The sequence below is a fragment of the Nerophis ophidion genome, linkage group LG21 (genome assembly GCF_033978795.1).
Source record: "Nerophis ophidion isolate RoL-2023_Sa linkage group LG21, RoL_Noph_v1.0, whole genome shotgun sequence".
In the NCBI taxonomy this organism is placed as follows: Eukaryota; Metazoa; Chordata; class Actinopteri; order Syngnathiformes; family Syngnathidae; genus Nerophis; species Nerophis ophidion.
The window spans coordinates 46282539-46305657 of NC_084631.1; the positions used below are offsets into that span (position 1 = coordinate 46282539).

Below are 23119 nucleotides of genomic sequence, written 5' to 3' on the forward strand. Positions count from 1 at the left end.
TCTCTCCATTCTTTTTCCACTGACATAACGCTTTTGTACAAACCAGTTTTAAAAATCTCAACAAAACCGGGAAAGCCTTTGAGGCCAACCTGGCAAAACAACAACAAAAAACCCAATATCAAATGTCATGGCAACGGACAGACTGTAGAAAAAGATTTACAAATGAGATGTCACTCGAAAAAAACATTACCAAAAACAATTGTTTGGTATCTTTTTTTTTGTTTTCATTTCAAACACTTTTTTTTGTTTTGTTTTTTTTTCTTTATTTTTATTTCGTCCCCCCCCAAAAAACCGAAACATTATGTTGCGAGGAGGAGGACCAAAACTGCCATGAGCATTAAAAAAAGAGAAGCGATATTACGGCAAAAAGAAAAGTGAAGCATGCTGTACACGACTTTAGAATCAACACACACACACAAACACAAAGTCCATCAAGAAGGCAACTATTACAAATCAAGATAATAAATTAGCTTTACACACCGGGGCTGCCGTGTTAAAACTGGGAGGAGGATGGTCGTCAAAAACTATAAAATAGTTATATATATTATTTTTATCATTGAATAAGAATGTACGAACACCACCAGAAACATTTCATCACGTTGCTAAACAGCCTGAACCCCCCCCCCCCCCCCCCCCCCCCCTCGTGCAGCGGGAACGGGATTCATACGGGAGTTGATCGTTTTGCAATGCGGTCTGCTGGAAATGATGGAAAGCGCCGCTCTCGTTGGGAATCGCTACAAAAACGCATTTTTTAAAAGATATTCAACACTTTCCCGGCGAAGGATTTTGTCACGTTTCACGTGTCTGAACCGCCAACCGTATGAATCCCCCACCCCGCCCCTCGTCCCCTTGCCGCATGCTTCAGTCCCACCAGACAGTCCGGCTCGTGTTAAGGCAGTTGTGGGTCACAGAGCAGCACGAACTGTAATAAACAAACTGCTGCCGGGAACCGAACACACACACACACACACACACAGGATAAAACGCAGGAAAATGATCAAAGCGCTGTATGTGTGCTCTCATTAGTCTCAATGTAAACATGACCCACTGGGATTGTCATTAAAGTATTGCTTTCACCTCACATAGTTGTAGAAAGCTAGATTGTTTTTGTCTTTTTTAATAGAAACCTTTTTTTCCTCTCTCTTTCACTCTCTAATGGCCACTCTGCCTCAATAGGAATGCATTATAAATCTTTCTATATGTGCTTTTTGTTTTCTTGACAGAATTGTCCTCGTCTTCTCCAAAGGAATCCACACCTGAGTTAGATCTGAGGACCTAAACTCACATTAGGTACATCCTCTTCATGACACACACACACACACACACACACACACTGAGCCCAAGACTGCCCTCTGCTCTGCAAGAGTCCTGTACCGTGATTGCCCCTCAGCCCTGCCTGACAGGTTGGAAACAGGAAGTTTAGTGCATAGAGATGGCCGGGACTGCCATGTTTGCCTTTCATCCCCGCACGATCGGTTATTTCAAAAAGTGAGTATTTCAAAGTTGAAATGACCTTCTTTTTCCTTTGCCTTATTCCAACTCCTCCTCTTCCTCCTCCAGGTGGTTGGAGGCGGTGGGCGTGGCCGGCTCAGAGTCAGGGGGGAGGCAGGCCACCGCCATGATTTGAGGGGAGGAGCCCAGGCCCTCGGGGGGGTCTTCCTCCATGTCCTCGGTGGTGATGATGGCCACGGCGGCGCCGCCCTTTTTGTTCTGGTGAGTCTTGATGTGCTTGGAGAGGTGGTCGCTGCGCATGAAGCGCTTGGAGCACTCGGGACACTCGAAGCGCTTCTCTCCTGGTGGAAGAAAAACAGTAAGAAATGGGAAGTCCGACTGCCATCGATGCTTCTTTTCGGGATATGCCAATTTTTCAGGGAATATAAGGGATTTTTTTGTCGTGTTCAAGCAACTTTTACTTTGAAGGCCTCACTGTACAGACTAAGTGCTGCCCAGGAAGGACAGCAGGACACCTGGGGGTCAAACTCGGGCCTGCGGGACAAACCCTGTTTCCATATGAGTTGGGGAATTGTGTTAGATGTAAATATAAACAGAATACAATGATTTGCAAATCCTTTTCAAGCCATATTCAGTTGAATATGCTACAAAGACAACATATTTGATGTTCAAACTGTGAAGTGAAGTGAATTATATTTATATAGCCCTTTTCTCTAGTGACTCAAAGCACTTTACATAGTGAAACCCAATATCTAATTTACATTTAAACCAGTGTGGGTAACACTGGGAGCAGGTGGGTAAAGTGTCTTGCCCAAGGACACAACGGCAGTGACTAGGTTGGCAGAATCGGGAATTGAACCTGCAACCCTCAAGTTGCTGGCACGGCCACTCTACCAACCGAGCTAAACTTTAGTTTTTTTCCATCCATCCATCCATTTCCTACCGCTTATTCCCTTTTGGGGTCGCGGGGGGCGCTGGCGCCTATCTCAGCTACAATCAAGCGGAAGGCGGGGTAGACCCTGGACAAGTCGCCACCTCATCACAGGGCCAACACAGATAGACAGACAACATTCACACACTAGGGACCATTTAGTGTTGCCAATCAACCTATCCCCAGGTGCATGTCTTTGGAGGTGGGAGGGGCCTATCCCCAGGTGCATGTCTTTGGAGGTGGGAGGGGCCTATCCCCAGGTGCATGTCTTTGGAGGTGGGAGGGGCCTACCCCCAGGTGCATGTCTTTGGAGGTGGGAGGGGCCTACCCCCAGGTGCATGTCTTTGGAGGTGGGAGGGGCCTATCCCCAGGTGCATATCTTTGGAGGTGGGAGGGGCCTATCCCCAGGTGCATGTCTTTGGAGGTGGGAGGGGCCTATCCCCAGGTGCATGTCTTTGGAGGTGGGAGGGGCCTATCCCCAGGTGCATGTCTTTGGAGGTGGGAGGGGCCTACCCCCAGGTGCATGTCTTTGGAGGTGGGAGGGGCCTATCCCCAGGTGCATATCTTTGGAGGTGGGAGGGGCCTACCCCCAGGTGCATGTCTTTGGAGGTGGGAGGGGCCTATCCCCAGGTGCATGTCTTTGGAGGTGGGAGGAAGCCGGAGTAGAACCCACGCATTCACGGGGAGAACATGCAAACTCCACACAGAAAGATCCCGAGCCTGGATTTGAACCCAGGACTGCAGGACCTTCGTATTGTGAGGCAGACGCACTAACCCCTCTGCCACCGTGAAGCCCACTTTAGTTTTTTTGCAAATAATAATTACCATATTTTCCGCACTATAAGTAAGCCGCACCTAAAAGCCACACATTTCTCAAAAGCTGACAGTGCGACTTATAACCCGGTGCACCTCATATATGGATTCATATAAATATTTATTTTCATAAAGTTTAGGTCTCGCAACTACGGTAAACAGCCACCATCTTTTTTCCCCGTAGAAGAGGAAGCACTTCTTCTTCTACGGTACACAACTGCCAAGGTAAGCACCCGCCCCCGTAGAAGAAGAAGAAGCGCGCAGCTAATACCATTCATTTCATTTCTGTAAAGACGACCACAAAATGGCTCCTACTAAGGGGCGGCATAGCTCGGTTGGTAGAGCGGCCGTGCCAGCAACTTAAGGGTTGCAGGTTCGATTCCCGCTTCCGCCATCCTAGTCACTGCCGTTGTGTCCTTGGGCAAGACACTTTACCCACCTGCTCCCAGTGCCACCCACACTGCTTTAAATGTAACTTAGATATTGGGTTTCACTATGTAAAGCGCTTTGAGTCACTAGAGAAAAGCGCTATATAAATATAATTCACTTCACTAAGAGACGCGCGTACAACGCAGAATTCAAACTCCAGGCAATAAGTCCCGCAGAAGAACACGGAAATAGAGCAGCAGCGAGAGAATTAGATAGATAGATAGTACTTTATTGATTCCTTCAGGAAAATTAAAATTCCAGCAGCAGTGTAGATAGTTGAGATCAATTTAAATAAAAGTAAAAAGTAAATAATGGGGGTTTAAATGGAAACAAAATAGAGAAATATTACAATAAGAACACAAACTAATAAAAACAATGGGAATAACAATATAACAGTAAAATAAGAATATAACAAGACAAAGTAGGCAGTAGTGACCATGTTATGAAAACTTATTGCACTGTTAATGTTTTGCATTCCCTGTCATCCTAGTACCCCCCACCCCCCGCCCCAGAGAGGAGTTGTACAGTCTAATGGCGTGTGGGACAAAGGAGTTCTTGAGTCTATTAGTCCTGCACTTGGGATGAAGCAGTCTAGAACTGAACAGGCTCCTCTGGCTATGCAGAGGGTGACTGGCATCATCCAGGATGCTCACTACTTTGTCAACAGTCCTCTTCTCTGCCACCCTCACCAGTGAGTCCACTTTCATTCCCGTTGTAGAACCGGCCCGCCTGATCAGTTTCTCAAGTTTGATTGAACATAAATGAATCAATGCTGCGTAGGTGAAAGAAGCAACCAGGTGACCTGCGCCATTTTGGATGCTGTATTCACCCAACTTTTTAATTCAGACACCGAAGAAGAAGAATTTGAGAATAGAATAGAGTTTTATTGTCATTATTGCAATGAACAGGTTCAAAGAACAACGACATTGGAGCAGCTCCTCCTAAGGTGCATATACAATATGGTAATATAAATAGTAAAAAAAAAAAGATAGAGATGACAGATGTCCATCCATCCATCCATCCATCATCTTCCGCTTATCCGAGGTCGGGTCGCGGGGGCAACAGCCTAAGCAGGGAAGCCCAGACTTCCCTCTCCCCAGCCACTTCGTCTAGCTCTTCCCGGGGGATCCCGAGGCGTTCCCAGGCCAGCCGGGAGACATAGTCTTCCCAACGTGTCCTGGGTCTTCCCCGTGGCCTCCTACCAGCTGGACGTGCCCTAAACACCTCCCTAGGACGTCGTTCGGGTGGCATCCTGACCAGATGCCCGAACCACCTCATCTGGCTCCTCTCCATGTGGAGGAGCAGCGGCTTTACTTTGAGTTCCTCCCGGATGGCAGAGCTTCTCACCCTATCTCTAAGGGAGAGACCCAAACTCATTTGGGCCGCTTGTACCCGTGATCTTATCCTTTCGGTCATGACCCAAAGCTCATGACCATAGGTGAGGATGGGAACGTAGATCGACCGGTAAATTGAGAGCTTTGCCTTCCGGCTCAGCTCCTTCTTCACCACAACGGATCGATACAACGTCCGCATTACTGAAGACGCCGCACCGATCCGCCTGTCGATCTCACCATCCACTCTTCCCCCACTCGTGAACAAGACTCCTAGGTACTTGAACTCCTCCACTTGGGGCAGGGTCTCCTCCCCAACCCGGAGATGGCACTCCACCCTTTTCCGGGCGAGAACCATGGACTCGGACTTGGAGGTGCTGATTCTCATTCCGGTCGCTTCACACTCAGCTGCAAACCGATCCAGCGAGAGCTGAAGATCCCGGTCAGATGAAGCCATCAGGACCACATCATCTGCAAAAAGCAGAGACCTAATCCTGCGGTCACCAAACCGGAACCCCTCAACGCCTTGACTGCGCCTAGACATTCTGTCCATAAAAGTTATGAACAGAATGGGTGACAAAGGACAGCCTTGGCGGAGTCCAACCCTCACTGGATGACAGATGTATATGTATATGTATATGTATATGTATATGTATATGTATATGTATATGTATCCACACAGATGCATATCTGCATGCATATGAATACATATACACACATACATAAAACATTATTGCACATTGTAGTCCGAAAAAATAGAAAAACATTTAAACATGACACATGAGGACATGATGGACATATTGTGCTCACTCAGTGCCTGTTTAGTGCTACTATGGCTCTTGGGTAAAAGCTATTTTTGAGTCTATTGGTGCTGGCTTTTAGCACCCTGTAGCGTCTGCCTGAGGGTAGCAGTTCCAGGTGGCTGGAATGGGTCTTTCAGGATGCTCTGTGCTTTCCTGAGACAGGTCAGCCAGGGGGGGGAGGGGGCATCCGATTAACTTCTGGGCGGACTTTATGACTCTCTGGATTTATGGATGAGGAATAACTTCAGAAAGTGAGCTTTAAATGTTTATTTTGTGTGCTGTGACATTAACGAGCAACATTGAGTTATTGATGTTGCTGTTCTGCAATATTTAGAGTGTTACTACTGTTGTGATTGCACATTTGCACACTGATTTGTATTAGTAAAGTTTGACTGACCTAGCTGACTGTTTTTGGGACATTCCCTTTAGCGCAGTGTAGGCGTGGCTTATGACCCAGTGCGGCTTATAGGTGAACAAAGTTTTGAAATATGTCAGTCGTTGAAGATGCGGCTTATAGCGCGGAAAATACGGTAACTTAGAATTTCATGGCTGCAACACGTGCCAAAGTAGTTGGGAAAGGGCATGTTCAACACCGTGTTACATCACCTTTTCTTTTAACAACACTCAATTAACGTTTGGGAACTGAGGAAACTAATTGTTGAAGCTTTGAAAGTGGAATTCTTTCCCATTCTTGTTTTATGTAGAGCTTCAGTCCTTCAACAGTCCGGGGTCTCCGCTGTCCTATTTTACGCTTCATAATGCGCCACACATTTTCCATGGGAGACAGGTCTGGACTGCAGGCTAACACGTGCTGAATGTGGCTTGGCATTGTCTTGCTGAAATAAGCAGGGGCGTCCATGAAAAAGACGGAGCTTAGATGGCAGCATATGTTGTTCCAAAAGCTGTATGTACCTTTCAGCATTAATGGTGCCTTCACAGATGTGTAAGTTACCCATGCCTTGGGCACTAATGCACCCCCATACCATCACACATGCTGGCTTTTACACTTTGCATAGATAACAGTCTGGATGGTTTTGAAACTTTTTATCAGTAGATTGCACAGTACAGTACATATTCCCTACAATTGACCACTAAATGGTAACACCCCAATAAGTTTTTCAACTTGTTTTAAGTCAGGGTCCACGTTAATCAATTCATGGTTCGCTTCGATGTCGAATATTTCCAAAAACAATTTGAAATGTGGACTCGTCAGACCACGGAACACTTTTCCACTTTGCATCAGTCCATCTTAGATGATCTCGGGCCCAGAGAAGCCGGCGGCATTTCTGGATGTTGTTGATAAATAGCTTTTATGGTAGCATAGGTGTTTATTGTAGCGTCCCGGAAGAGTTAGTGCTGCAAGGGGTCTGGGTATTTGTTCTGTTGTGTTTATGTTGTGTTACAGTGCGGATTTTCTCCCGAAATGTGTTTGTCATTCTTGTTTGGTGTGGGTTCACACAGTTGTAAGTGTTAAAGTTGTTCATACGGCCACCCTCAGTGTGACCTGTATGGCTGTTGACCAAGTATGCCTTGAATGCACTTGTGTGTGCAAAAGCTGGATATAAAATGTTAGTGTTTGTATGGAGGAAAAGTGGACGTGAAGACAAGTTGTAGAGTACGCTAAAGGCACGCCCCCGATATTGTTGTCTGGGTGGAAATTGGGAAAATGGTTGCCCCGGGAGATTTTCGGGAGGGGCACTGAAATTCGGGAGTCTTCCAGGAAAATTGGGAGGGTTGGCAAGTATGTCTTCATGTCACTTTCTGACAGTCTTTTCAGGATGCGCTGTTTTGTGGTCTGACTTATTTACTTTGACAGCGTCTTCTCCCCGTTTATTTATTTATTTTATTAAACTGATTTTTAAACAGGTCAAAGATCTCTTTTCCAAGGGAGACTTGGCCAAGAGGCCAGCAGCAAGGTTACATTAAAAAACAGTAAAGAAAACATAAAACATCAAAGTTACAACTTTGAAACATGCTAAAATGACACAAGTGCATGCAGACTAGGTAGACTGCAATCCTTTCACAGAAACTTTAAACTCATTTAATGTAACACGGGTGTGAGGTGGAAGATTCGATTAAAGGTAATTCAAAGCTTTCATGAATGAAATCCTAAATGCTTTGTTGCCCAGTTCACTGCTTACTTTGGAGACGACCAATTGCAGAACAAAGATTGTGACTTCCTTGTGATACCCAGAATGGTTTTGTAGCTGAACACATACCAACGATTGTAGCGGTGTAGCGTGCAAGGATGGGTGTGGAAGAAGTTTTAAAAGATGGCGCTAACTGTTTTAATGACATTCGGACTTTACTTCAATTAATAACGGCGCAGCATTTCCTCATCCGTGGCTCACTAGTGCAACAACGCCCATAATGTGTCCCGTGAAAAACCGTCTGACCGGAACTCTCTAACAACTAAAGTTCCTTGGGTGGATAATATAACTCACTACACCGGTATGTTTTAGCGCTTTCATGGCGAGTTTACTGACAGATATAAGTAAGAACTTTACACTACTTTATTTCAGAAATGGCAACAGTGGAGGATGAATGTCACATAACAAGAAGATAGAGAAAAAGAAGAAGCTTATCGACTACGGGGTCATCACACACTACAAAGGCGGACGCGCTCAATTTTTCAGGACTTATGCAGATCCCAAATACAGACCAGCGGGTACCAGAAGGTAAGAAAAGTTGCTTTTGCATAATATTGTGAAACAAATTGCCAGATAATATCTTACCTTATACACACACACCACATGTTTAATGTGCCTACAATCCATTAAGCGGTGCGGCGTCATAGCTTACCAAAGTCCTACTAAAACATTTTGATGGATTTTTGATCGCTATGTGTGATGCTCTATATTTTCAATGGACCATATGAAATGCTGGTGTTGTTTACTAGAGTCATATTGCAGTCCACACTTATCTCTTATGTGTGACTGCCATCTACTGGTCGCACTTATCATTTCACCAAGTACCGAATAAAATAGCTTTGATGTCGGTAAGTACAACCAAAATTAGTCTGTACATCAGATGCACCAGTTATGAGGCATTATGTCAAGTTTTGAGAAAAAAAAGGATTTGAGGTGCGCCTTATAGTCTGTAAAATACAGTAGTAGTCTTCCTCTTGGTTTTAATCTTATTCAAAAATGGTATGTAACCTTCTTAGTTTACAACCTTGTCCAATGATATGAAAGCATGTGTTAATCACAGAGATTATTACCAAGACTTACGTCAGGTGGATCACAAAATAAATATGGCACTTGTCAAATATACTGCAAAAGAAGGGACTCCAAAAGACTGATAATAAAATAAATGTACTTACAATTAAGCAGTGCTAAAACAAAACAAAATTAATATTTAAACATCCCGTAAATTCCAGATGATAAAATGCTACATGTTTTCCTATATTTTCAACCCTGCAGCTTACAAAGTGGTGCAGCTAATTTATGGATTGTTCTTTTGCTGACGGCCACAGCGGTTAGAGTGTCCGCCCTGAGATGGGGAGGTTGTGAGTTCAAACCCCGGCAGTCATACAAAAGACTAAAAATGGGAGCCATTACTTCCCTGCTAGGCACTCAGCATCAAGGCTTGGGTTGGGGGTTAAATCACCAAAAGTGAGAACATCCGTTCTCCCTTTTCTGTCTGCTTGTAAGTACTCTGTGTGTGCGCTGCCGAACATGCTCCTCTGCTCGTTAAACCAACAATGACACGACGTGGGAAAGGGGGGGGCAGGCTGGTACTTTTTAGAGGTGGTTTAGTACCGAATATGATTTATTAGTATGGTGGTACTATACCAGTACTGGTATGAAGCTCATGGAGAGAATACCAAGAGTGTGCAAAGCAGTAATCAGAGCAAAATGTGGCTATTTTGAAGAAACTAGAATATAAAACATGTTTTCAGTTATTTCATTTTTTTTTTCTTAAGTACATAACTCCACATGTGTTCAATCATAGTTTTGATGTGACTATCTACAATGTAAATAGTCATGAAAATTAAAAAAATGAGAAGGTGTCCAAACTTTTGGTCTGTACTGTATATGAACTAAAAATAAAATGCATGTGGAGTATTGGGTTACTGTAGTGGTGTATGTAGTAGCACTACAGTACCACATAGTGGTGTATGTAGTAGTACTACAGTACCACATAGTTGTGTATGTAGTAGTACTACAGTACCACATAGTGGTGTATGTAGTAGTACTACAGTACCACATAGTGGTGTATGTAGTAGTACTACAGTACCACATAGTGGTGTATGTAGTAGTACTACAGTACCACATAGTGGTGTATGTAGTAGTACTACAGTACCACATAGTGGTGTATGTAGTAGTACTACAGTACCACATAGTGGTGTATGTAGTAGTACTACAGTACCACATAGTGGTGTATGTAGTAGTACTACAGTACCACATAGTGGTGTATGTAGTAGTACTACAGTACCACATAGTGGTGTATGTAGTAGTACTACAGTACCACATAGTGGTGTATGTAGTAGTACTACAGTACCACATAGTGGTGTATGTAGTAGTACTACAGTACCACATAGTGGTGTATGTAGTAGTACTACAGTACCACATAGTGGTGTATGTAGTAGTACTACAGTACCACATAGTGGTGTATGTAGTAGTACTACAGTACCACATAGTGGTGTATGTAGTAGTACTACAGTACCACATAGTGGTGTATGTAGTAGTACTACAGTACCACATAGTGGTGTATGTAGTAGTACTACAGTACCACATAGTGGTGTATGTAGTAGTACTACAGTACCACATAGTGGTGTATGTAGTAGTACTACAGTACCACATAGTGGTGTATGTAGTAGTACTACAGTACCACATAGTGGTGTATGTAGTAGTACTACAGTACCACATAGTGGTGTATGTAGTAGTACTACAGTACCACATAGTGGTGTATGTAGTAGTACTACAGTACCACATAGTGGTGTATGTAGTAGTACTACAGTACCACATAGTGGTGTATGTAGTAGTACTACAGTACCACATAGTGGTGTATGTAGTAGTACTACAGTGCCACATAGTGGTGTATGTAGTAGTACTACAGTGCCACATAGTGGTGTATGTAGTAGTACTACAGTGCCACATAGTGGTGTATGTAGTAGTACTACAGTGCCACATAGTGGTGTATGTAGTAGTACTACAGTGCCACATAGTGGTGTATGTAGTAGTACTACAGTGCCACATAGTGGTGTATGTAGTAGTACTACAGTGCCACATAGTGGTGTATGTAGTAGTACTACAGTGCCACATAGTGGTGTATGTAGTAGTACTACAGTGCCACATAGTGGTGTATGTAGTAGTACTACAGTGCCACATAGTGGTGTATGTAGTAGTACTACAGTGCCACATAGTGGTGTATGTAGTAGTACTACAGTGCCACATAGTGGTGTATGTAGTAGCACTACAGTGCCACATAGTGGTGTATGTAGTAGCACTACAGTGCCACATAGTGGTGTATGTAGTAGCACTACAGTGCCACATAGTGGTGTATGTAGTAGCACTACAGTGCCACATAGTTGTGTATGTAGTAGCACTACAGTGCCACATAGTTGTGTATGTAGTAGCACTACAGTGCCACATAGTGGTGTATGTAGTAGCACTACAGTACCACATAGTGGTGTATGTAGTAGCACTACAGTACCACATAGTGGTGTATGTAGTAGCACTACAGTACCACATAGTGGTGTATGTAGTAGCACTACAGTACCACATAGTGGTGTATGTAGTAGCACTACAGTACCACATAGTGGTGTATGTAGTAGCACTACAGTACCCCATAGTGGTGTATGTAGTAGCACTACAGTACCACATAGTGGTGTATGTAGTAGCACTACAGTACCACATAGTGGTGTATGTAGTAGCACTACAGTACCACATAGTGGTGTATGTAGTAGCACTACAGTACCACATAGTGGTGTATGTAGTAGCACTACAGTACCACATAGTGGTGTATGTAGTAGCACTACAGTACCACATAGTGGTGTATGTAGTAGCACTACAGTACCACATAGTGGTGTATGTAGTAGCACTACAGTACCACATAGTGGTGTATGTAGTAGCACTACAGTACCACATAGTTGTGTATGTAGTAGCACTACAGTACCACATAGTGGTGTATGTAGTAGCACTACAGTACCACATAGTGGTGTATGTAGTAGCACTACAGTACCACATAGTGGTGTATGTAGTAGCACTACAGTACCACATAGTGGTGTATGTAGTAGCACTACAGTACCACATAGTGGTGTATGTAGTAGCACTACAGTACCCCATAGTGGTGTATGTAGTAGCACTACAGTACCACATAGTGGTGTATGTAGTAGCACTACAGTACCACATAGTGGTGTATGTAGTAGCACTACAGTACCACATAGTTGTGTATGTAGTAGCACTACAGTACCCCATAGTGGTGTATGTAGTAGCACTACAGTACCCCATAGTGGTGTATGTAGTAGCACTACAGTACCACATAGTGGTGTATGTAGTAGCACTACAGTACCACATAGTGGTGTATGTAGTAGCACTACAGTACCACATAGTGGTGTATGTAGTAGCACTACAGTACCACATAGTGGTGTATGTAGTAGCACTACAGTACCACATAGTGGTGTATGTAGTAGCACTACAGTACCACATAGTGGTGTATGTAGTAGCACTACAGTACCACATAGTGGTGTATGTAGTAGCACTACAGTACCACATAGTGGTGTATGTAGTAGCACTACAGTACCCCATAGTGGTGTATGTAGTAGCACTACAGTACCCCATAGTGGTGTATGTAGTAGCACTACAGTACCACATAGTGGTGTATGTAGTAGCACTACAGTACCACATAGTGGTGTATGTAGTAGCACTACAGTACCACATAGTGGTGTATGTAGTAGCACTACAGTACCACATAGTGGTGTATGTAGTAGCACTACAGTACCACATAGTGGTGTATGTAGTAGCACTACAGTACCACATAGTGGTGTATGTAGTAGCACTACAGTACCACATAGTGGTGTATGTAGTAGTACTACAGTACCACATAGTTGTGTATGTAGTAGCACTACAGTACCACATAGTTGTGTATGTAGTAGCACTACAGTACCACATAGTGGTGTATGTAGTAGCACTACAGTACCACATAGTTGTGTATGTAGTAGCACTACAGTACCACATAGTTGTGTATGTAGTAGCACTACAGTACCACATAGTGGTGTATGTAGTAGCACTACAGTACCACATAGTGGTGTATGTAGTAGCACTACAGTACCACATAGTGGTGTATGTACTAGTACTACAGTACCACATAGTGGTGTATGTAGTAGTACTACAGTACCACATAGTGGTGTATGTAGTAGTACTACAGTACCACATAGTGGTGTATGTAGTAGTACTACAGTACCACATAGTGGTGTATGTAGTAGTACTACAGTACCACATAGTGGTGTATGTAGTAGTACTACAGTACCACATAGTGGTGTATGTAGTAGTACTACAGTACCACATAGTGGTGTATGTAGTAGTACTACAGTACCACATAGTGGTGTATGTAGTAGTACTACAGTACCACATAGTGGTGTATGTAGTAGTACTACAGTACCACATAGTGGTGTATGTAGTAGCACTACAGTACCACATAGTGGTGTATGTAGTAGCACTACAGTACCACATAGTGGTGTATGTAGTAGCACTACAGTACCCCATAGTGGTGTATGTAGTAGCACTACAGTACCCCATAGTGGTGTATGTAGTAGCACTACAGTACCACATAGTGGTGTATGTAGTAGCACTACAGTACCACATAGTTGTGTATGTAGTAGCACTACAGTACCACATAGTTGTGTATGTAGTAGCACTACAGTACCACATAGTGGTGTATGTAGTAGCACTACAGTACCACATAGTGGTGTATGTAGTAGCACTACAGTACCACATAGTGGTGTATGTACTAGTACTACAGTACCACATAGTGGTGTATGTAGTAGTACTACAGTACCACATAGTGGTGTATGTAGTAGTACTACAGTACCACATAGTGGTGTATGTAGTAGTACTACAGTACCACATAGTGGTGTATGTAGTAGTACTACAGTACCACATAGTGGTGTATGTAGTAGTACTACAGTACCACATAGTGGTGTATGTAGTAGTACTACAGTACCACATAGTGGTGTATGTAGTAGTACTACAGTACCACATAGTTGTGTATGTAGTAGTACTACAGTACCACATAGTTGTGTATGTAGTAGTACTACAGTACCACATTTAGTTAGTCACACTAAACATGGGTGAAAGGCTGAATGTTCTAGATAAATGCTGCCCCCTATTGCTTGCTGGTGGCACTGCAAGTTACATATTTAACCTCACTACAGATTTGCATTAGTAACATGTTCTTGTTTTTTCTCCAACTCCTCTCTTAAGTTACTATCAGTCTGTCCCAAAAAAGTGTTATTTTGGTACCTGTGTGCGTTCTCCGGTGTCTCTGCAGCTCGTCGCTCCTTGTGAACCTCTTGCCGCAGAAGATCCAGTTGCAGACAAACGGCCTCTCGCCCGTGTGCCAGCGCAGGTGTGCCCTCAGGTGGGACGTCTTGCCGTAGACCTTCCCGCAGCCTTCCATGTGGCAGATGTGTTGCTTCTTCTTGCTGGGGTCCCCACTGTTCCTGCGCCACAGGGCAGATGTTTTATTTACTGCGGGACTCGTGCGGTCCGGCCGGCCGCGGCAAAAAAAGGTGATTACGGCACACTTGATCAAAATTGTGACCTAATTGGAACGTGTAATCTGAAGTTGTCCATCTGTTAGGCCAGTTGTCGTCTGTAATTCCAGCATTCTGTCGATATGCACGCATTATTTCATAAATCCTCCAGTTTTCAGATATGTAGATGATTGCCAAACTGCTTGCTCTCCTGCACTACCACCTCTGAAACACTCCCTCAGTACCACCGTAATCACCAACATTACAATGCAATATTGCAAGGATTTGTTAAAAACAAGGCAAAGTTGGGCTTCACGGTGGCAGAGGGGTTAGTGCGTCTGCCTCACAATACGAAGGTCCTGCAGTCCTGGGTTCAAATCCAGGCTCGGGATCTTTCTGTGTGGAGTTTGCATGTTCTCCCCGTGAATGCGTGGGTTCCCTCCGGGTACTCCGGCCTCCTCCCACCTCCAAAGACATGCACCTGGGGATAGGCCCCTCCCACCTCCAAAGACATGCACCTGGGGATAGGTTGATTGGCAACACTAAATGGTCCCTAGTGTGTGAATGTTGTCTGTCTATCTGTGTTGGCCCTGCGATGAGGTGGCGACTTGTCCAGGGTGTACCCCGCCTTCCGCCCGATTGTAGCTGAGATAGGCGCCAGCGCCCCCCGCGACCCCAAAAGGGAATAAGCGGTAGAAAATGGATGGACAAGGCAAAGTTGTTATTGAAGAAGTATATTTGATATTTTGGCCACTGTAACATTCCACAGTTTGAACAGTAACACTAACCCAGGGATGTCAAACTGGTTTCCATTGAGGGCCACATGGCAGTTATGGCTGCCATCAGAGGGCCGCTTTAATGCTGAAGAATTAACACGTTGGCCTCTGCATTTTATTATTAAATATTTTTTTATGTACAGTTGGAAAAAAAAATTGGTATATTTTTACATTAAAATTCTAGTCACCATTTTTTAATGCAAAATCTACAGATTTTTTTAAAACATTATACAGTAGATGGAAAACAGTCCCCACTGGGTGTTTAGCATTTTGTCTGTGCAATATTACCATCCATCCATCTATTTTCTACCACTTATTCCCTTTGGGGTGGCGGGGGGCGCTGGTGCCCATCTCAGCTACACCCTGGACAAGTCGCCTCCTCATCACAGGGTTATCACAGACAGACAACATTCACACACTAGGGACCATTTAGTGTTGCCAATCAACCTATCCCCAGGTGCATGTCTTTGGAGGTGGGAGGGGCCTATCCCCAGGTGCATGTCTTTGGGGGTGGGAGGGGCCTATCCCCAGGTGCATGTCTTTGGAGGTGGGAGGGGCCTATCCCCAGGTGCATGTCTTTGGAGGTGGGAGGGGCCTATCCCCAGGTGCATGTCTTTGGGGGTGGGAGGGGCCTATCCCCAGGTGCATGTCTTTGGGGGTGGGAGGGGCCTATCCCCAGGTGCATGTCCTTGGAGGTGGGAGGGGCCTATCCCCAGGTGCATGTCTTTGGAGGTGGGAGGGGCCTATCCCCAGGTGCATGTCTTTGGGGGTGGGAGGGGCCTATCCCCAGGTGCATGTCTTTGGAGGTGGGAGGGGCCTATCCCCAGGTGCATGTCTTTGGAGGTGGGAGGGGCCTATCCCCAGGTGCATGTCTTTGGGGGTGGGAGGGGCCTATCCCCAGGTGCATGTCTTTGGGGGTGGGAGGGGCCTATCCCCAGGTGCATGTCCTTGGAGGTGGGAGGGGCCTATCCCCAGGTGCATGTCTTTGGAGGTGGGAGGGGCCTATCCCCAGGTGCATGTCTTTGGAGGTGGGAGGGGCCTATCCCCAGGTGCATGTCTTTGGAGGTGGGAGGGGCCTATCCCCAGGTGCATGTCTTTGGAGGTGGGAGGGGCCTATCCCCAGGTGCATGTCTTTGGAGGTGGGAGGGGCCTATCCCCAGGTGCATGTCTTTGGAGGTGGGATGGGCCTATCCCCAGGTGCATGTCTTTGGGGGTGGGAGGGGCCTATCCTCAGGTGCATGTCCTTGGAGGTGGGAGGGGCCTATCCCCAGGTGCATGTCTTTGGAGGTGGGAGGGGCCTATCCCCAGGTGCATGTCTTTGGGGGTGGGAGGGGCCTATCCCCAGGTGCATGTCTTTGGAGGTGGGAGGGGCCTATCCCCAGGTGCATGTCTTTGGAGGTGGGAGGGGCCTATCCCCAGGTGCATGTCTTTGGAGGTGGGAGGGGCCTATCCCCAGGTGCATGTCTTTGGAGGTGGGAGGAAGCCCGAGTAGAACCCACGCGTTCACGGAGAGAACATGCAAACTCCACACAGAAAGATCCCGAGCCCAGGATTGAACTCGGGACTACTCAGGACTTTATACATCCGACACTGATTGTTATTTATTACTCCGGTATACTTGTCTTGTTCTGTATATTTTACAGTGTTTTTTTATAGTGTTTTGTACATAGTACAGGATTGCCTATTTTTACTGTATGAGTAGTCTGTTGTGTCAGAGCGGGGTGGTGGTCTCTCTCTTTAAGGAGGGGAAGTGGAGGCTGTGTTCCAACTATCCCGGGATCACACTCAGCCTTCCTGGTGTACTGGAGAGGAGGCTACACCGGATAGTCCAACCTCAGATTCAGGAGGAACAGTGTGGTTTTGGTCCTGGTGGTGGAAGTGTGGACCAGCTTGTTATGTTCCACCTAGTGATCGTTTGTTTTTGTGTTTTTTTCTTCTTGTGTTTGAGCAGGTCACACTCAATCATGACCTCTGCTGCCAATCAACCGGTTCTGTTCCCAGCTGCTCCCCATTTCACCTGCTGATCAGCCAGCCAATCCCAGGCCACCATTCATCCTCATGACCTGCTTAAAACCACCTGCTCACCACAGGATGAAGATTCTTTTTCTGACATGCTGTGTGGAGTTTTAAGAGACGCTACTTTGTCTTTGGCACTACTTTGATTTGTAGTCTTTTTTTTTTGAAGCTCTTTGCTAAACGTGTGCCACCTGTTTTTTTTATCTTCCTTTTTGTTTGACCTTTCAACCTTTGTAAGTATCTGCGGCCTCGTTTTGGGAAAGGTCAGACAGAGGCCTCTATACACTGTTTGTGTCTAGAGACAGCAGGCTTGGTGGTGGCTGTCACCCTTGTATGCTTTGGACCCCCTCTTTGGTTGGAGTAGTTAGGTAGCTTTTTGGTTTATGCTAATTAAATAGCTTTAGTTAGTCGGCTTACCTTTCATTTCTAGAGGTGTGTTTTGGTATGTTTTGTTCATTTCTTTGACAGTACCTGTATTCCCAAGCTAGGCTAGTGTTGTGTTATTTCCCAACTCATATGGAAACAGGGTTTGTATATGACCATAGTAACTAATTAGATGAGCATAGTAACTAATTAGATGAGCATAGTAACTCATTAGATGACCATAGTAACTCATTAGATGACCATAGTAACTAATTAGATGACCATAGTAACTAATTAGATGAGCATAGTAACTAATTAGATGACCATAGTAACTAATTAGATGACCATAGTAACTAATTAGATGACCATAGTAACTAATTAGATGAGCATAGTAACTAATTAGATGACCATAGTAACTAATTAGATGAGCATAGTAACTAATTAGATGAGCATAGTAACTAATTAGATGACCATAGTAACTAATTAGATGACCATAGTAACTAATTAGATGAGCATAGTAACTAATTAGATGAGCATAGTAACTAATTAGATGAGCATAGTAACTAATTAGATGACCATAGTAACTAATTAGATGACCATAGTAACTCATTAGATGAGCATAGTAACTCATTAGATGAGCATAGTAACTAATTAGATGACCATAGTAACTAATTAGATGAGCATAGTAACTAATTAGATGAGCATAGTAACTAATTAGATGAGCATAGTAACTAATTAGATGAGCATCGTAACTAATTAGATGAGCATAGTAACTAATTAGATGAGCATAGTAACTAATTAGATGAGCATAGTAATTAATTAGATGATCATAGTAACTAATTAGATGAGCATAGTAACTAATTAGATGAGCATAGTAACTAATTAGATGATCATAGTAACTAATTAGATGACCATAGTAACTAATTAGATGACCATAGTAACTAATTAGATGAGCATAGTAACTAATTAGATGACCATAGTAACTAATTAGATGACCATAGTAACTAATTAGATGAGCATAGTAACTAATTAGATGAGCATAGTAACTAATTAGATGAGCATAGTAACTAATGAGATGACCATAGTAACTAATTAGATGAGCATAGTAACTAATTAGATGAGCATAGTAACTAATTAGATGAGCATAGTAACTAATTAGATGAGCATAGTAACTAATTAGATGACCATAGTAACTAATTAGATGACCATAGTAACTAATTAGATGAGCATAGTAACTAATTAGATGAGCATAGTAACTAATTAGATGAGCATAGTAACTAATTAGATGAGCATCGTAACTAATTAGATGAGCATAGTAACTAATTAGATGAGCATAGTAACTAATTAGATGAGCATAGTAATTAATTAGATGAGCATAGTAACTAATTAGATGAGCATAGTAACTAATTAGATGATCATAGTAACTAATTAGATGACCATAGTAACTAATTAGATGACCATAGTAACTAATTAGATGAGCATAGTAACTAATTAGATGACCATAGTAACTAATTAGATGAGCATAGTAACTAATTAGATGAGCATAGTAACTAATTAGATGAGCATAGTAACTAATGAGATGAGCATAGTAACTAATGAGATGACCATAGTAACTAATTAGATGAGCATAGTAACTAATTAGATGAGCATAGTAACTAATTAGATGAGCATAGTAACTAATTAGATGAGCATAGTAACTAATTAGATGAGCATAGTAACTAATTAGATGACCATAGTAACTAATTAGATGAGCATAGTAACTAATTAGATGACCATAGTAACTAATGAGATGACCATAGTAACTAATTAGATGAGCATAGTAACTAATTAGATGAGCATAGTAACTAATTAGATGAGCATAGTAACTAATTAGATGAGCATAGTAACTAATTAGATGAGCATAGTAACTAATTAGATGAGCATAGTAACTAATTAGATGACCATAGTAACTAATTAGATGACCATAGTAACTAATTAGATGACTATAATAACTAGTATATCGTGCAAAAGCACAGATTCCAAGCATTGAACTACTTAGTACAGTTGAAGACTTACAGACATTAAAAAACATGAGTGCACATCATAATTGCAGCTACACTTTCCATCTTAAATTATTTGGGAGTTACTGCTCCAGTGTGTTGTTTTTCAAACACTACTTGCCACTCTTTTTGTCTCCCCATGAAACGAATGCTTGATGGCACCACCGTGACTGTAATTGAAAGCTAACGACACTTGACATTTGAGATGTTAACTGACGTCTTCCTACCTTGCCTCCCCATCTCGACAATTAGGGCAGGAGCAGGCGACCCTCCGGAGCCTCTTGCTGGGCGGCCCCTCCTGGTCTGAAGAGCTCTGCACAGATCCCAACTGGTCCGGACTCATCGAGGAGCCGGACGCCACGTTACCCACGGTGACCGTTAAAGGGGACGACTGGACTTTGGTGCCATCCTGCCCCTGTGGTTGACCTGACGAAGACGACATGAGAGCGTGAGGAAAAAAAGTTCTGACAAAGCATTCCAAGGTAAGTGAAGGAGGTTAGTGGTCCTTACCCTGTAGACCTGTGATAGTGAGGGGCACGCCCTGCACTTGAACCCCGGCGCTGCCCAGCCCGGCGATGCTGACCGTCTGTACGCCGGACCCTGGGTTGATCTGAGCCGCGCTCAGCGTCAGGGGGGTTCCGCTTAGGGAGACCAGCCCTCCACCGGTCCCACCGGCCACCGGGGCCAATGTGAGCTGCTGTGGCACGGCGGCTCCCAGGCTGCCTTGCAGGGACACGCCGCCGGGCAGCTGCAGCGTCTGCCAGGTGATCTGTCCGGTCGGGGACAAGGTGGGTGTGCGGATAAGGACCTGGGCTGGATTCTGAAAGGCCTGAATGGGCTGCAGGGTTTGACCCGGTGCCAGCTGTAGAGTCTGGATGTGCTGAGGCTGCGGGGCTTGGTTTTGACCCGGAGTCTGCGGATGCTGCAGCTGGATCTGCTGCACTAACTGATGTCCCACCTGCCCCACGATCACCTGCTGAATGCTTCCTGGCATGTCCGCCTGACTCTGAACTCCGTTGGCCTGGTTCTGGCTCTGTGAATCCGCCTCGGCACTTTGTGCTTGGTTGTCGGTCGTCATGACCTCCATCCCGGCGGAGACCACGTGCGTCCCGTCCGACGCGCCGTCGCCCGCGGCCAGCGTCGTTATGGATCCGGCGGATGCCGGAGCAGAAAGTGCCGCTGTCGTCACCAATTGGTTGCCGTTGGCAACGGAGAAAGTGCCATCTGCCGATTGGATAAGCTGCATGGTGCCGCCACCTCCGACATTATTGATGACAGGAAGGGCCAGGGTCATGCCACCGAGGTTTATGGGCACTGTGGTCATGACCGGGGTCTGGGAGCCCTGAAGGGTCTGCAGCTGCAGGGGGAAAGACTGAGCAGGGCGAATCTGCAGGGGGACCGTCTGGCTCGTTGTACTTGACAACATAGTCTGCTGATTGGCCGGCTGCAGAATGGCCTGAGCCTGGCCTGGACTCGGACTCTGGATAATCTGAACATGCTCGGGTAAAGCCCCGATAGCGGCGGTCTGAGTCGGGTTGATATGGATCTGCTGTCCGTCAGCCGTCTGCAGGTGAGGGATGACTTGATACTGAACCCCGCCTCCGGCACTGGGTAAGTTCTGGACCTGGATTATCTGAAACTGCTGTTGCTGGTTGGCAGACACGCTGTTGGTCCCCGAGACGGCCTTCACCTGGACAGCAGTTAGAGGAGTTAGAACAATGCACACGTCTGATTCAACGTATTTTTCCGGATTATAAACCGCTTTGAACCCTGTGGTTTTTACAAAGGTGTGGCTAAGCTAAGCATTTTTCTTCAATAACGGTTAAATTATGGAATGGATGGAGCAAAGAAATCAATGTAATGAAATGATCCACTATAAGAAACTGTTCAAAGTCAAAGTGTTTACAAAGAAAAAGAATCCTGATAAACATCTTGACTCTTTATCAAAAAAGGAGATAATGTTATTCTTATTTTGTCTGATTTGCCGTTCTACTGCCTTGTCCCAGGCAACCTTTAGAAAAAGGTATGAATGAATGAAATAAGTTTATTTTGGTCATATAATCAATCAACCATTTTTTGTGATCAGTTTTACAGTACATGTTATACCTGAACAATTATACACATTTACACACAAAACTGTATGTACAGTTGTGGTCAAAAGTTTACATACGCTTGTAAAGAACAATGTCATGGCTGTCTTGAGTTTCCAACAGGGGTGTAACGGTACACAAACATTTAGGTTCGGTACGTACCCCGGTTCAGAGGTCACAGTTTGGTTCATTTTCGGTACAGTAAGAAAACAACAAAATATACATTTTTTTCGTTATTTACCAAATTTGCAAAATCTTCCACCAAAAATATTTTTCTTAGTGGAATATTTGAAATGAAGTAATGGGAACCTTAGGTCAATAATTCATAACATTGATTTTGATTCAATATTATGTTTTGAGCAATGACCGTTTGAAAGAAAAAAAACTGCTTTGTTTTATTAGTCAACGTCGCAACTTTTTCTAAATTAAATTTAGTCTGAAAGTTTTTTTATTTTCACTTATGTTTTTGTTTACTTTAATAGTATTTTTAGAATGTGCTGTGGGCCTTTAAAACATTAGCTGTGGGCCGCAAATGGCTTCCGGGGAACACTTTTGACACCCCTGCTATAGATAAAATAAAATCTGATAAATCTATGGGTAAGAAGCAGAGCCTGGCGACACATGCACGTTTATCATAACTCTCTCGCTCGCTCTGTCTCTGCCCCTCCCTCACCAATGCTGCTGTGTGCACAATTTATTTTGTATTCAACCCCTTCTTAACCCTGAACGTACATTAAAAATACACGCTATCCTAACTTAAAATGCCGGACATTTGAGGCATTTAAGAAACTCCACCCGGACAGCCCCGCAAAAGAGGAGGTATGGTCAGTCTATCGTAGCCCGGTCGCTGCTAGCATGATGTGTGTTGTGCCTCAGTGTGCATTGTTTACACAACGTGCGATACGCTACTTAATATGTCCGTGTGGAAACTCGTTCAGTACACCTCCGAACTGAAACCCCCGTACCGAAACAGTTCAATACGAATACACGTACAGTCACACCCCTAGTTTCCAATCATTGCTACAACTCTTATTTGTTATGTGATGTAGTGATTGGAGCACATACATACTTGTTGGTCACAAAAAACATGCATGAAGTTTGCTTCTTTATGAATTTATTGTGGCTCTACTGAAAATGTGAGCAAATGTGCTGGGTCAAAAGTATACATACAGCAATGTTAATATTTGCTTACATGTCCCTTGGTAAGTTTACCTGCAATAAGGTGCTTTTGGTAGCCATCCATAAGATTCTGCTTGAATGTTTGACCACTCTGTTGGTTCTGTTGGTTTTCTGACATGGACTTGTTTCTTCAGCATTTTCAGGACTTTGGGAAGGCCATTCTAAAACCTTCATTCTAGCCAGATTTACCCATTCCTTT

At 44.2% G+C, this 23119-nt stretch overlaps 1 protein-coding gene across 2 annotated transcripts in view; it reads right to left on the minus strand.

Annotated features, from left to right (window-relative positions):
- Positions 1–624: 624 nt before the first annotated feature.
- The window catches only part of sp4 (sp4 transcription factor), a 35463-nt gene continuing 12968 nt past the window's right edge, over positions 625–23119 (minus strand). The window contains exons 4-7 of one of the 2 annotated variants that reach the window (XM_061882801.1): positions 20162–21341; positions 19879–20077; positions 14225–14418; positions 625–1793 (exon numbers count right to left, since the gene is read on the minus strand). In XM_061882801.1, coding sequence (XP_061738785.1) covers positions 1531–1793; positions 14225–14418; positions 19879–20077; positions 20162–21341 — 1836 coding nt within the window. In that variant the 3' untranslated portion in view covers positions 625–1530. Of the gene's footprint in view, positions 1794–14224; positions 14425–19878; positions 20078–20161; positions 21342–23119 lie in introns of both variants that reach the window. The other variant, XM_061882800.1, reaches the window with a different exon arrangement.